Source organism: Lates calcarifer, linkage group LG21 (assembly GCF_001640805.2).
Source record: "Lates calcarifer isolate ASB-BC8 linkage group LG21, TLL_Latcal_v3, whole genome shotgun sequence".
Taxonomy (NCBI): domain Eukaryota; kingdom Metazoa; phylum Chordata; class Actinopteri; family Centropomidae; genus Lates; species Lates calcarifer.
This window is the reverse complement of record NC_066853.1, coordinates 2,094,337-2,109,182: the sequence shown is the minus strand read 5'-3', so window position 1 is coordinate 2,109,182 and position 14,846 is coordinate 2,094,337. Positions and strand designations below refer to the sequence as shown.

At 40.2% G+C, this 14,846-nt stretch overlaps 1 protein-coding gene across 1 annotated transcript; it reads right to left on the bottom strand.

The window, feature by feature from the left end:
* Positions 1 to 4,158: 4,158 nt before the first annotated feature.
* LOC108888992 (uncharacterized) lies at positions 4,159 to 9,384 on the bottom strand. Its single transcript, XM_018685254.2, has 9 exons — positions 9,381 to 9,384; positions 9,213 to 9,263; positions 8,425 to 8,513; positions 8,082 to 8,298; positions 7,388 to 7,488; positions 7,169 to 7,280; positions 6,559 to 6,760; positions 5,695 to 6,024; positions 4,159 to 5,444 (listed from the first exon to the last, which is right to left on the bottom strand). The coding sequence occupies exons 1-9, from the start codon at positions 9,382 to 9,384 to the stop codon at positions 5,306 to 5,308; spliced, it is 1,245 nt and encodes a 414-aa protein (XP_018540770.2). The 3' UTR covers positions 4,159 to 5,305.
* Between the last annotated feature and the right edge of the window lie 5,462 nt (positions 9,385 to 14,846).

Genomic DNA, 14,846 nt, shown 5'->3' with positions numbered 1-14,846 from the left:
TCTGGTTCTTCACCTCCACAAACTCTTTATTTTGATTTAAGAGGCCACAGAAAAGAACCACAGATATGTTTAGACAGTCACATGTCTTTATTGTACTCCTAAACTACAGTATGTTCAAGGCTGCAGACATTCACTGAAATATACTTGAAACTTATTCAATTACTTGCTGTCCACTATAATCAGAGAAACTGTTTATGTCAGTTTTCCACAAAAATGCCAAACATTCATTAGTTCCAGATTCTCACTTGTGAGAATTTGATGCTTTCCTTTGTCTTATGTAACAATAAACATAATATCTTTGGGTTTTTGACTTAATTTCCACACAAATAATCAACTAGTTGTTGATGTTAAAAACCACACATGTGTGCTTCATGGTGGCAGGATAAGAAAAGTTCACCAAAGAAAAGAAAAGAATTCACCAAAATCATAAAGGTACATCATCTGGGCATCATGAATGTCTGTACAAAGTTTGGTGCCAATGCCAATCTATGTGGTGGATGATGAGATATTCCAAGAAATAAGTTCAAACTTTGACCTTCTGATGATGCCAGAGGAAGTCAGGGAATCACCAAGGTCAACAGGATTCTTCTTCTGTGGACCATCAATATTCTATCTATCTATCTATCTATCTATCAGTACCTCCAGATTTGTTTGCAGCAGAGGTCACAGCGATATGAGACACAGTCTCACAGCCTGAAGGGATAGGACACATGATGTCTGCTGTCCCATATGGAAAGTCAAAGTGATCAGTGTGGACACTGCTGACACCGTCAGAGATGTGCAGTTGATCCTGACAACAGAGGAGGCAATGGTAGGCTACGGTCTCCTTCCTCAGCACCACTGCAATGACACGAACCTGGTCCAAGAAGAGGACAATAAGGATGATATTAGAATGTCAAAGAAATGTTTAGGTTAGTGTGATCACACAATAAAAGGATAATTTATCAAAGTTAATTGCTGAGATCTGAGAACACAGTGATCAGAATAAAACACTAAAAAGAAGTTGGGTCAACAAACACCCAAGTTAGTTAAACTTACTTGGAAGAGAAGACAAAGAGTGAAAATTTTACATAACATACCTTAAAAGAACTGTAATCTAAAGCAATTTACATGTAATAATTGCTTCTTTATTGCCAATATGTGAAATAATTGTAATGTGACATTGCCATTCCCCAACTTTCTCTGTTGCCTACAACACCCTGTTAGACTGATTTCTATGTAAAGGACTTGGGTTGAGTTTTCAGGACGCTCGCAGTAAAAATCTCTTTGGCCTCTTGTAACCTCTTGCTGCAGAGCAATTAATGTGGTTACATGTTTTATAGTTTTCTGACAACTGACAACTGTGACCTAATGGGGTAATGGGTTCCATTTACAAACTCACAAAGAAACAAAGCAACATTCTGTGAGGTTAGGGTTTGCATTTTTGGTTCTCTTAAGAACCCCTCACCCAAATAAGTTCACACTCAACACTGCACTTACTCCTGTTCTTAGCAATATACCCACCAAATTTGGACTGGATGAGCAGCTGTTGAGAAAATTGAAGGACAGACAGAGATTTCTCGATTCGTAGTAAGATAAAGTGGTTGAGGAGAACTGGAAGAGCAGGGTTTTCTTAAGGACAGATTACAGTAATGTATTTTACCCATTTGCCCTGAGTCTCTTTCAGTTGCACTGGAGTCTGAGGCTCAGTGATTTCTGAGATTTCACAACAGATCAGCAAAAGATTACATAATTTTAATGCAACCCACCCATGTAATGCAATTGAAGACATGTCTGCCTCAGTCTTTAACTGGGTTGTGTTTAAGTCTTCAATGGCTCTTCCTCTTCCTCAATCTATGTAAAAAGTCAATGGCTCCCATGAGCTTTTGACTTTGTCTTGAAACAGGAAGGACTCTGTTCTGTGCCAGAAGCAGTCGGTCTCAAGCAGACATGGATGGGAGTGTATGACTGTTGTGAGTGCCTCAGGGATATACCGACTACTCCTCCCAAGAGAGTCATCACAGTTAATAGTTTAAACTGGTGACTAACTGGTTTGTCATCTTGTCAATGCTGCATTGTCTTCCAACAAAGAAACAATAGTTGGAAAGAGTAGTTATTACTCTGTTGAGCCACACATTAGAATAGTATTTTTAAGACTAATGCAGGTTAGCTCAGGTGAGAGCTGTTTAGCTGTGGGTTCAGCTGGACATGTTTTGACAGAGTCATTAGGTCTATTAACTTTACAAGTAGTTGCATTTTAAAACCCAGTGAGTTCCAGTTTACTGCTGTGAAGCAAATGAGATGTGTGTGTGTGTGTGTGTGTGAGAATATGGGTGAATGAGACACAAACTGTAAAGAGTCCTGGATAAAACACTGAAAACACTTTCACCAATGAAAACGTGAAGTGAGAGTGAGAGAAAAACATGTATTTCACTAAAGCTTCCACTAGATGGTGCCACCTCTCTGCCTCTACTGATTCTCAGCCACAGGTTGTCAGACTGAAATTAGAGAAGCCCTGTAATGATGAAAATACAAACAATTCTATTGCTTTCATGAAAGTTACCTGATTTAAATCTTTATGTAACAGGCAGTTGTTGTTGAATCATTCAAAGTTTAAAACGAAACAGTGCAACTGCTGCACAAAGGTGGAAGATAACTAAAGCTTAACATGTTTAATCAGTTGCTACAGGTACAGTTTGGTGGGAATCTGTCAGCCAACACGATTTATTTTAATGTGCTGATGCCAATCCATGTGGAGTGTGATGAGAAATAAGAAATAAGAAAAGAGAAATAAGTTCAAACTTTGACCTGCTGATGATGCCAGAGGACGTCAGGGAATCACCAGAGTCAACAGGATTCATCTTCTGGGGACCATCAATATCTGAACAAAATTTCATGGTGCCCACAGATACTTCAGTCTTTAAATCAAAGTGGTGGACCAACTGACAGACAGACTAACATTACCATCGTCTCTAGAGCCATAATGCTAACACAGCTAACACCCTGATGTGTGGGATCTATCAGTACCTCCAGATTTGTTTGCAGCAGAGGTCACAGCGATATGAGACACAGTCTCACAGCCTGAAGGGATAGGACACATGATGTCTGCTGTCCCATATGGAAAGTCAAAGTGATCAGTGTGGACACTGCTGACACCGTCAGAGATGTGCAGTTGATCCTGACAACAGAGGAGGCAATGGTAGGCTACGGTCTCCTTCCTCAGCACCACTGCAATGACACGAACCTGGTCCAAGAAGAGGACAATAAGGATGATATTAGAATGTTTAGTGCTCCCTGTGGACATTGAACACAGCAGTATTGTTGCCATGTTGTACCACTGAGAACCTCAGGGAGTAAAGACTTCACTGACCTTCCTATTTCCTGTGCGGTGCTCCTGATAAGCTGATACCAGCAGTGTCTTCGTCCTGTTGACCGCCACGATAGACAGCTTTTGTGACTGAGGAGCTGCACAAGTGGAAAATGTTAAACGAAGTTGGTGCCTGAGTGCCTGACAAGAGAGTGTTTGTCCCTTCACAAAAACTATTAAGCTCTACATACCAGAACATCAGGAAACAGAAAGCCAAAGAAATGTTTAGGTTAGTGTGATCACACAATGAAAGGATAATTTATCAAAATTAGTTGCTGAGATTTGAGGACACAGTGATCAGAAGAAAACACTAAAAAGAAGTTGGGTCAGTTCACATCTATAGCACTCTGTAGCCTCCCGCGTCCTGTTAGAAATTACTTTCAGTCCAAACCAATCCTGACAGATGAGGAAGTAAACGTTCAAGTCCACAAGAAAAGTAATATTTGATGGTAAAAAAGAGGGATTGTCCTGGTCAGAGAAATGGAAATTAAAAACAATAGCATCCAAACAGATTATTCATTTAAAAAGCACATTAGAACAACATGCAGAAGACAATAGAAAAAACATATAGACAACGCAGAACTTGAATTAACAGATACATGAGCCCAACAAAGCTGTACATATTACTTTTAATTTAAATGTTAATGTTGTGGTTAGAGTGTTTCCTTCCTCCTGTTTAACTTAGAATTTTCTGAGTCTGTTCCTGTTCACAGATGGAATCTACACAGTCAGACAGGGAGTACAACAAGGTTCAATTTCAATTCAGTTCAGTTCAGTTCAGTTCAATTCAATTCAATTCAATTCAATTCAATTCAATTCAATTCAATTCAAGGTGACTGAACAACAGTTTAAAAGTCATATTGACACAACAAATGTTTTGTCACATGTTAAGTGACACACGGACACAATTTTGAACCCCATAATTATCAGTGTAAAAGTGACATATTTAAATTTATGAGTCTGCCCAGTAACACACACACACTCTGAAAATGTGTGATCCGATAACCAAAGTGGTGATCGCAGAGCCTGACAGACTTCTGCATTATTTAATAAACTGCTACATACACATAAAAAACAGAGCGATGATCAGATCAGATAAATTTCTAACTTTCTCTGAGCTGACAGAGGTGGTTTCTTTCTGTGACGACTGAACATTCTCCAGCTCTTCACTTCATATTTCATGCAGTTTGTGGCACAGACACATTTCCTCATCATGTTGATCTCTGCTCAGTCAGTGTGCTTTGTTTCTTTTGATTTTTCTTATTTAAAAGGTTTCTCCAGAACTGTTTGTGTCTGTGGAAATGGCTGTTGACAGTTGATTTGTTGTTTGTGAATCATGATTACTTACTGTCAACGTTCAGTCACCCAAGAAAATGATTCATACCGTACTGTAAGAAATAAACGCAACTCTCTCTGCGGTGTAAAATCTCCCACAAACACAGATTAGCTGGTGACATTTGCAGCTCACTTCTGTTGTCTCTGCATCTTGAAGCAATTTCTTCTTCATTTGCAGGATGTTTTTTGTAGCTCAAGAGCTGATACCGCAAAACAGAACAGTTGCAGTCGACATGCATCATGTTGTCAACCACCCTGGCCAAAGATTCAGAGTACCCTGCATCAAGTACAATAGGAATAAAAACTCCTTTGTTACTTGTGTAATAAACTTGCTAAATTTGCACATGTAATTTTATATAAATCTTAATTTTTGTGTCCACATAATGTGTCCTTTACAGGCAACAGAAAAGGATCTGGATCTTCACTCACTCACTTTCAGTTTGATTTTTAAAAAAAGTTCACACAGATCAGGCTATTAAATGATTAAACTATAAATCCCTGAAGAATAATTCCTCTCCCTGAGTTAAAGTCTGAATGGACATTTACACCTCCACCTAGTGGCCAATAAGTGAACAACATTTGCATTTGGTGCTTTGAGTAGAGACACGCACACACCAACGGAGGCTACTGTATGCTGTCCTCTGGTAGAAGTCCATTCTCTCTGAGTACAGTATTGACAGCTGGTATGAGGTGGGTGCTGTAGCTCAGCAGTCTGCCGTCATAAATCAGCTGGTTTGGTGTCAGCTTGGGTTGCCTCGGATCTCTGCACAGATAGAAAGCAGAGTTACAGATTGTTACAGTGTCTCTGGTGTGCCTGTTTTATCTGTTTGGGGGTAAAAGCATCAAATCTAATCTCATCTCAATCCTCTGTACTCTTTCAGGAGAATACAAATGTGTGTTTTTCTTGCAGATACCTGAACCAACAATGAGGAGGAATTGCCTCATATTCTACAAGCAAAAACAGTACAGTCACACACATGATGTGATGAGGAAGCACATAAACAAAACTCTACCTTGTGTGGTACATTCGTGCTATATTCCTGTCAACCCAGGCGCAGCCTTTGACTGACTTCAGCAGTCCGTGGACGGTTGCTCTGAACACAGCTCGAGGGTTGACAATGATCTTGAAGTTGCTGTAATGAGTTTCTGGAATGATGGGTTCATGGTACAGGTGAGCCAGGATGTTAACTCCAGACACATTCTGCCAGTGGTGGTTCTGCAGGGGCAGAGTCTGGGAGGTGGGAGGAGGCAGCGTGACGGTGATGGGGAACACGTTATTTTCAAACATGTAACACTGGTCAGCGCCATACTTCTTCTCCAACTGTGGCAACAATTCCAACCAGCTGGTAACAGAATGAGAATAAAAGAAGTCAAAATAGTTTTTAAACTTTGTTTTCCAACACCAAACTTTATAACCAGTATATAAAGTATTTATATTGCACCATAATGCACTATAAAGAAGTTGAAAGCACAGAGGATATGTTGAATCTGTTCAGATTCCCCGACCATTTCAATGGACATAATGTTTCTAGGATCACTCTATAGTGCATCCTTCTGATAATGTACACAGAATATTCAGCTCAGGGTGTGTGTACTCTGCTGTATATCATTTTAAATTGCCAAGCTGGGGATAAATAACATTCTTTGAATTAAAGTGAAAGTTGTATTAGGATATTAATGAATTGGAAAGTCTTAAAAAAAAAAAACTAAAATCTATTCAGCACTTCTCATGAGTGTGTTCTATGTTTGTATTTTACACAGTCAATGTAATGTGAAAACTTGATAAGGAACTTAAGTTGATATGAGTTATCATTTTGGCAAGACAAAGGGCTGATTTCTAAAAACACATTTGTCTTATTCAATGAAAAAAGTGCTACCTGTTGACTGACTGAGGCAGTATGAGCTCGTCAATGTCATGCAGGGCCACATATTTAGACTGGTACATGTATCTGTAGAGACAATCATTGAGAGCAGGAATCTGGCCGAGGTAGTGGATGTCACCTGGACCGTGTGAAGGCAGCCAGCCCCGAGATACATTAATAAATTTGGACAGAGACCAAGGAATCACCTCCACTAAACCTGAGAAGGAGACGTTGGTAGAATTAGATCACAAGGACACACGTGAACAGCCAAGCAATTTAAACTTTGCATTTTTATTAGATTGTCTGAAACAAACTTAGCTGCTCAAAGAGTGTTTGTTGCAACAAGAATTCTGGGACTTGGATTACATGACTGAGTGCAAAGTGAAAGTAGTGATGAAGCAATGAAGAACTGCTGCTCTGGTAGAAACTCAGTGTTATCATTAACCCTGTTTTCAGCAGCAGCGTGGCTTGCATCAAACATTGAAAAAATCTACAAAAGTCAATACCAGGAAAAGGGCGTTTTCGTAGTTCAACTCATACTGTGGACAAGTGCTTGTGCTATCACTATAAACTTTAAAATTCCTTTCTGAAACAGTCTCACTCCAACAAAAGCAACATACTCCACCTTTGTGAGTGTAGTAGTCCAGTATGCGCTGTGTTTCAGGGCTGCAGCTGGTCTTATAGACGACAACCCTGTTCACCCCCAGTAACTGCAGCATTTCCAAACTCTGGACCAGCTGAAATTTAACATAGGCATTTAGTTTGAATTTTTTCTTTTTAGAAAAATCGAAAAGAAAAAAGTTAAGTTGAAAATAACAATAAAATCAGTGTTATGTGGCTTTACCTGTAACACGTTGGTGAAATCGAACATGGTGGAGAGGCAGACAGTGAAGTTGTATGGAAAGGAGTCACTTTTCACCTTCTGGTTCTTCACCTCCACAAACTCTTTATTTTGATTTAAGAGGCCACAGAAAAGAACCACAGATATGTTTAGACAGTCACATGTCTTTATTGTACTCCTAAACTACAGTATGTTCAAGGCTGCAGACATTCACTGAAATATACTTAACTTAAATTACTTGCTGTCCACTATATTCAGAGAAATTGTTTATGTCAAATTTCCCCAAAAATGCCAAACATTCATTAGTTCCAGATTCTCACTTGTGAGAATTTGATGCTTTCCTTTGTCTTATGTAACAATAAACATAATATCTTTGGGTTTTTGACTTAATTTCCACACAAATAATCAACTAGTTGTTGATGTTAAAAACCACACGTGTGTGCTTCATGGTGGCAGGATAAGAAAAGAAAAGAGTTTGACCTGCTGATGATGCCAGAGGAAGTCAGGGAATCACCAGAGTCAACAGGATTCATCTTCTGGGGACCATCAATATCTGAACAAAATTTCATGGTGCCCACAGATACTTCAGTCTTGATCAAAGTGGTGGACCAACTGACAGACAGACTAACATTACCATCGTCTCTAGAGCCATAATGCTAACACAGCTAACACCCTGATGTGTGGGATCTATCAGTACCTCCAGATTTGTTTGCAGCAGAGGTCACAGCGATATGAGACACAGTCTCACAGCCTGAAGGGATAGGACACATGATGTCTGCTGTCCCATATGGAAAGTCAAAGTGATGAGCATAGACACTGCTGACACCGTCAGAGATGTGCAGTTGATCCTGGCAACAGAGGAGGCAATGGTAGGCTACAGTCTCCTTCCTCAGCACCACTGCAATGACACGAACCTGGTCCAAGAAGAGGACAATAAGGATGATATTAGAATGTTTAGTGCTCCCTGTGGACATTGAACACAGCAGTATTGTTGCCATGTTGTACCACTGAGAACCTCAGGGAGTAAAGACTTCACTGACCTTCCTATTTCCTGTGCGGTGCTCCTGATAAGCCGATACCAGCAGTGTCTTCGTCCTGTTGACCGCCACGATAGACAGCTTTTGAGGAGCTGCACAAGTGGAAAATGTTAAACGAAGTTGGTGCCTGAGTGCCTGACAAGAGAGTGTTTGTCCCTTCACAAAAACTATTAGGCTCTACATACCAGAACATCAGGAAACAGAAAGCCAAAGAAATGTTTAGGTTAGTGTGATCACACAATGAAAGGATAATTTATCAAAGTTAGTTGCTGAGATTTGAGGACACAGTGATCAGAAGAAAACACTAAAAAGAAGTTGGGTCAACAAACACCTAAGTTAGTTAAACTTACTTGGAAGAGAAGACAAAGAGTGAAAATTTTACATAACATACCTTAAAAGAACTGTAATCTAAAGCAATTTACATGTAATAATTGCTTTTTTATTGCCAATATGTGAAATAATTGTAATGTGACATTGCCATTCCCCAACTTTCTCTGTTGCCTACAACACCCTGTTAGACTGATTTCTATGTAAAGGACTTGGGTTGAGTTTTCAGGACGCTCGCAGTAAAAGTGTCTTTGGCCTCTTGTAACCTCCTGCTGCAGAGCAATTAATGTGGTTACATGTTTTATAGTTTTCTGACAACTGACAACTGTGACCTAATGGGGTAATGGGTTCCATTTACAAACTCACAAAGAAACAAAGCAACATTCTGTGAGGTTAGGGTTTGCATTTTTGGTTCTCTTAAGAACCCCTCACCCAAATAAGTTCACACTCAACACTGCACTTACTCCTGTTCTTAGCAATATACCCACCAAATTTGAAGCTGATTGGATGAGCAGCTGTTGAGAAAATTGAAGGACAGACAGAGAGTTCTCGATTCGTAGTAAGATAAAGTGGTTGAGGAGAACAGGAAGAGCAGGGTTTTCTTAAGGACAGATTACAGTAATGTATTTTACCCATTTGCCCTGAAGGACATTGCTGAGTCTCTTTCAGTTGCACTGGAGTCTGAGGCTCAGTGATTTCTGGATCGTACTGAGTCACGAACGGGAAGCTCCTGTGTGACCTGTGGTTCCAGCAAATTTTGTGTTTGAGGTAACGTGACCCAATCATAGATTTATTAACAGGAAATTTTAAAATCAGGTTCAAAGAACAATTTAAGAGGTAAGAGAGGTGGAGGCTGATTATTGTTCTGTCACTGTCATTTTTTCCCATTGTTCAGAAGCATTTTTAGAAACAAATGAGACTGTCCTCCCAAGAAAAATAACAGCATCAGATGTTTCAGCTGTTACATTTTATTGTTAGGTGACTTCTAGTGGTTGTAGTGATAATGAGAGGAGCAACAAAATCCATGTTAGGAGGAGGCTGGTGTGGATGGATGGGTCACAAAGAAGACAGCTGTTCATTTCTGGTGTGACACCTATAAAAGTGAATAGTTTCTGACTGATAGTTACTGAATGTTGAAATAAGGGGGGGAAAAAAATGCATTTTTTCACCTCAAATTGAGCGTACTTTCAAAAATTTTGGATAAACTAAAGACAATTACTGTCACATATAATGCCTCAGTTGCAGTTGGCTGAATGAAACCCAGGGCATTTGAATCACTATCAGGGTGAAGCAGATCAGACTAGTGATTTAACCCACCTGTACATCCAACACAGCAGGATGAGAGAGATGATGGTGAGGTATATCAACTGTCTGAAGTTTTGTAGTTGAGAAAGCTGTCGATGATTTCGGCACATCCCAAACATATTGTCTCAGTTCTGCTGGTTTCTGCTCAGATATGTCTCCCTGACCCAAGTGAAGAAACCTGGACAAGCAGAAGGTAAGTGAGTAACTCTATTCAAGTACAACCCCTGAAAATGGCTGAACTAAATTGATCAACAGCCTCTATCTGTAAATTACAACTATAGTGTTGATGCATATATGTATAACAAGCTGTTAGAGGAAGGATATTAAATAAATTAGATCAACTTTGGGGGAGAAAACCACAGGATCTGAAGTTTTTAGAATAAGAATGTGCTACATGTCATGAGGTCAGTAAGGGCTTGGGCCAATCAGGAAAAAGTGCTGTCGTCACAAAGGTGGTTTCCAGTTGGTGCAGCCGGAGAAAAGCAACAGCAGAAAACTGAGCAGAAAACTGCAGGCACCTTACGCCCATGGGGTTTTACAGTCGTGTGATTTTCTAACCGGCAGGCATTGTTTTAAACCCAACATGCATCATGTCAAGTCGGCACTGCACAGTGCCACATCAAGTCAAACAAACCTTTTTTGTACATCTGGGCATGTTACCTATGCCTGCCCAATTTCGTCCAGACTATCCCCAATGTCAAGGGATTTTTGAAAATGTATAAGGGGAGCTATTCATTTTGCCACACCCATGCACAAGGCCCATAAAACACTGAAATTTTCACAGCATCTAAGGCGTCTGCAAAGTTTCTGAGCTTTTAGCCCTTAAATAATGTTGTTAATTTTAATATAAAAATAACAATAAACAAATATTTACAAATAAAAATCCTGTTCCAGGCCCAAATCTTTTTTTGACCATTTCACTCAAAAAGCAGCAAAATAAAAGTGTGGTACCTTAATTATGAGTTATAAGTCCAGGCTGTAGCTTTTACCAGTCTCTCGGTCTCCGGTGAAGAACTAGACGTCAAACAGGTGTCCAAAGAGGGCACAGTCACCGCAGATGTTATCAGTCTCTCCTCTATGGTGAAGAGCAAATGTGTGGTTTCTCCTCGTAGTCTAATGCACTCTGAACATTGACTTGATGCCTTGTAGCACTGTCTGATTAATCTTCAGGGTTTCCTCATTGGAAAGCAGGGGACCAAAGTCTTGCGCATAAACTGGTTCAGCTACAGTGGTGTAATGAGGAAATGAGGGGGAGGGTCTCTTCCCACCTGTGGATGTTGTGGGGAGGGGTTCCTGCTTCTTGGGAGGGACTGATGACTTTGATCTGTGTAGGGAGACAGGTTGCATCCTTTTGGTAGAAAATATGCCACATAGCCTTGAGTTAGTTGAACCGGGTTTCAATGAGGTGACGCTCATTTATCTTGGAAACAAAATGGAGTTGATGGGAATGAAGACTTTCTCTCCACTACATGTGAAGCTTATGCAACATACAGATCTGCTTATTGTTTAAGCACCCCAGTTTTTTTTAAGCATCAGTAAATGTACTAATGTACTAATACTGCACCACAGAAAAAATAGGCCCATTGTAGGTACCTGTACAACTACAGTCTACAGCTACTGGGCAGTGTGTCAACCTGTTATCCAGGAAACTTAACTTGTCTTTCCAGTGCAGCTCACAGCTCACAACCCTCCCTGGAAAACTCGAGCCCATCAGTCCCTTTTCTGAACTGTTTAAAGAACTTTGCTCAGTAAAGACTTGTTCCATCCTTCATCTGCCTCTGAATGTGAATCTGCTTTGGGGTCCGGTCACTCCACTATCACACTTAACAATAACAAGAGAGTGATAAAAGAGTTGAATATACACACCAAAGTGAGGTAAGATTATTTGGATAACCTGGCTTGTTACACCCCTGTTTTAAACCTGTCCTCTCCTTAATGAACTTGCCTCAGGGCGATACTGAAACTTAAAAAGGACATAAAAATCTGCAGCACTGGAAAGACAAGTTAGCAGACTGGACAAGCAAGAAAATAACTCAGTACTTGCACAAAGCTGAGTGCCTGGAGAGTTACCACCACAGACTGTCTATATTTTATTTACTGCCTATGGTTACCACTAGCATGATCAGACAATCTGGCGAGGATGAGGAATTGGGGTTTTAGAACAGCAGGTGATGTGGTGTATGCAGCCATAATCATTTCTGCCCTCACACACTTTGTTTAGACAAGTCAGAACTAGAGCTAGATTCCTATAGTTCCTGCAACAACTCAGAGAGAAGAAGAAATCTGAGGACTGGTTCTATGTAATACATACTCCCCTAAAACAGATCACTCTCTTGTGAGGGTTCATCACCCGCCTCTTGCGTAACGCATTCCAGCAGCTCTGCCTTCCAAAAGATGACAACACCACACAAACAGAAAACAGTTAGCCTGTAGGAAGATGGAGGTTCCTTCTGTCTCCTATCTAATGTCAATGAATTCCAGTTCCCAAACATAAAATGCTATCTTTAAAAACAGAATGGCTTTTATTTGGGTGTGTAACTAGTTTTACTAACTGTGTGATTTTATACACAAATATGTGCAGAATTCCCTTTGAAGATGCATTTATAAATTAAATTAACAATAAATCTGTCTTCTGATATTTTCTAATCATGAGAGAAATATCATTAGTACATGTAGCCGGTGTGAAATGGTTGTGTGTAATAGATACTCTGATATTATTGTAGAGCCCTGTAGAGCTGCTACAATGCAACCAGTGAAACTAAACTCTTTCTCCAGCCCTGCAGCACATCATTCCTGTTTTGGTTTCTCTACACTGGCTCCTAGTGAAACAAAAATACTTCTTATTGTTTTAAAAACTATGAATGGATTAGCTCTCCTACGCTGTTGACATGCTCACTGAGTAGACACCAGATAGAACCACTGGATCATCGGGCCATTAAAATCTGATGTCTGGAATTGTCCATTTCAGCTGATAAAGGCTGAATTATTTCCCCAAAGTAGTTTCACAGTTATGTTCAGGGCAACATTCACATCTACAGTCATGTGAGAGGGAGCGCAACAAGACGACTGAAGTACAGTTAAAAGTCACACTGACACATAATGTTTTGTGCATGGGGTCTGATGGCCTTTGTTATGTTTGTTGGAGTTTGTTTAGAGTCTGTCTGCCTGCTTGTGTTTATTTCCTCTTTTGACTTTGAGCATCGTCTAATCCCTTAATTTAATCTAATGCAAATTCCCTGTTTACAGCATTCAGAAAAATCTGATTTGTGAGAAATATCAGCTGCTTCCTCCACTTCTGTTGCCCCCCCAGGCCTGGTGTGTGTCAGGGCGGCAGTGTATTTGTAAATCCTGCCGTGGTCTGAATCTATAAAACACAGAGGCATAACTTTAGCTTGCAGGGTTTAACCTGCAGCGCTGCCTCTATGAGGCTTCTCACAGGCGCCACCTATTGGTCTGATTGAGAATCGTGCCAAAGCATCAACAACTGAAGTCCTATGAAGTTCACATTTGTTGGTGTTTTTTTAAAAACATTTAATTTATTATCTTATAAACAATCTAATCAATTAACTGTAACATGGTACTAATGAACCCTTTCCAGGACCCTGTAAAGAGTCCTGGATAAAACACTTTTCACCAATGAAAACATGTGAAGTGAGAGAGAGAGAGAAAAACATGTATTTCACTAAAGCTTCCACTAGATGGCGCCACCTCTCTGCCTCTACTGATTCTCAGCCACAGGTTGTCAGACTGAAATTAGAGAAGCCCTGTAATGATGAAAATACAAACAATTTTATTGCTTTCATGAAAGTTACCTGATTTAAATCTTTATGTAACAGGCAGTTGTTGTTGAATCATTCAACGGTTAAAACAAAACAGTGCAACTGCTGCACAAAGGTGGAAGATAACTAAAGCTTAACATGTTTAATCAGTTGCTACAGGTACAGTTTGGTGGGAATCTGTCAGCCAACACGATTTATTTTAATGTGCTTGTGACAAAATGTTTGCTCTGATCAGTAACGTCTACAGAGAAGAGTGAGTGAGCTGTAACAGTCTGGCAGTGAGTGGGTGGTGAGCTGGGGTATTTGAGCAGGAGAGCTGATGAGTTGATTGGGCACAGGTGTGGAGACTGAGCCAGGAACCAGGTGAGTAAGCCACACCCACGCACACACAGACACGGGAGGAGGAAACACAGGGGAAACACTGTGGTCATGACTGAACGGTGACGCTCACCAACTGTTCTCTACTCCCCTGTCGAACATCACATCCATCTTGACTGCATCACTAGCATTACAGATTTACTGATTTAAGTTTTTGCTCAACACAAATGTCAGTGTTATATCCCAAACACATCCGTAAAATATTAGTTAAATATCTGACAAAAACTGTTGTTATTGAATGTCTTGGATTTTTCATTTATATGGCAGAAGCTCAGGAGGAAGGTGCATGAATTTTTTTTTTTTGAATGCCGTCCAAAGATCCCCTCCAGATGTGTTTTATACTCATGTAAAATGCTCTGCTTGATTCGTCCTTTCCACAGAACCGTTCAAGGCTAGAACCACGATCGATTTCCAGACTGTAGTTGTACTTGAGCTGGAAGCTGACGTTTTGATTTCAAGCTTTGTGCACACTAATAGACCAGAGATTTCTCTGCTTGAACCAACGCTGAGGTGGAACTGTTACTGAAGCAAATGTGGGTGTCACTGTTGCCAAAAGTCTCCTTTTCTGTCCGTTCAGACTAAAACACAACCTCAGAGTTTTCAGACTAAAATGGGACCAGCAGTGTTTCCAAAAGC

What these genes read in the sequence shown, in the direction of transcription:
- LOC108888992 (XM_018685254.2), bottom strand. An exon ending in ACCGCACAGGAAATAGGAAG is followed by an intron (nt 8,299 to 8,424) that starts GTCAGTGAAGTC and finishes TTCTTGGACCAG; the next exon opens with GTTCGTGTCATTGCAGTGGT. An exon ending in GCACGAATGTACCACACAAG is followed by an intron (nt 5,445 to 5,694) that starts GTAGAGTTTTGT and finishes CTATCTGTGCAG; the next exon opens with AGATCCGAGGCAACCCAAGC.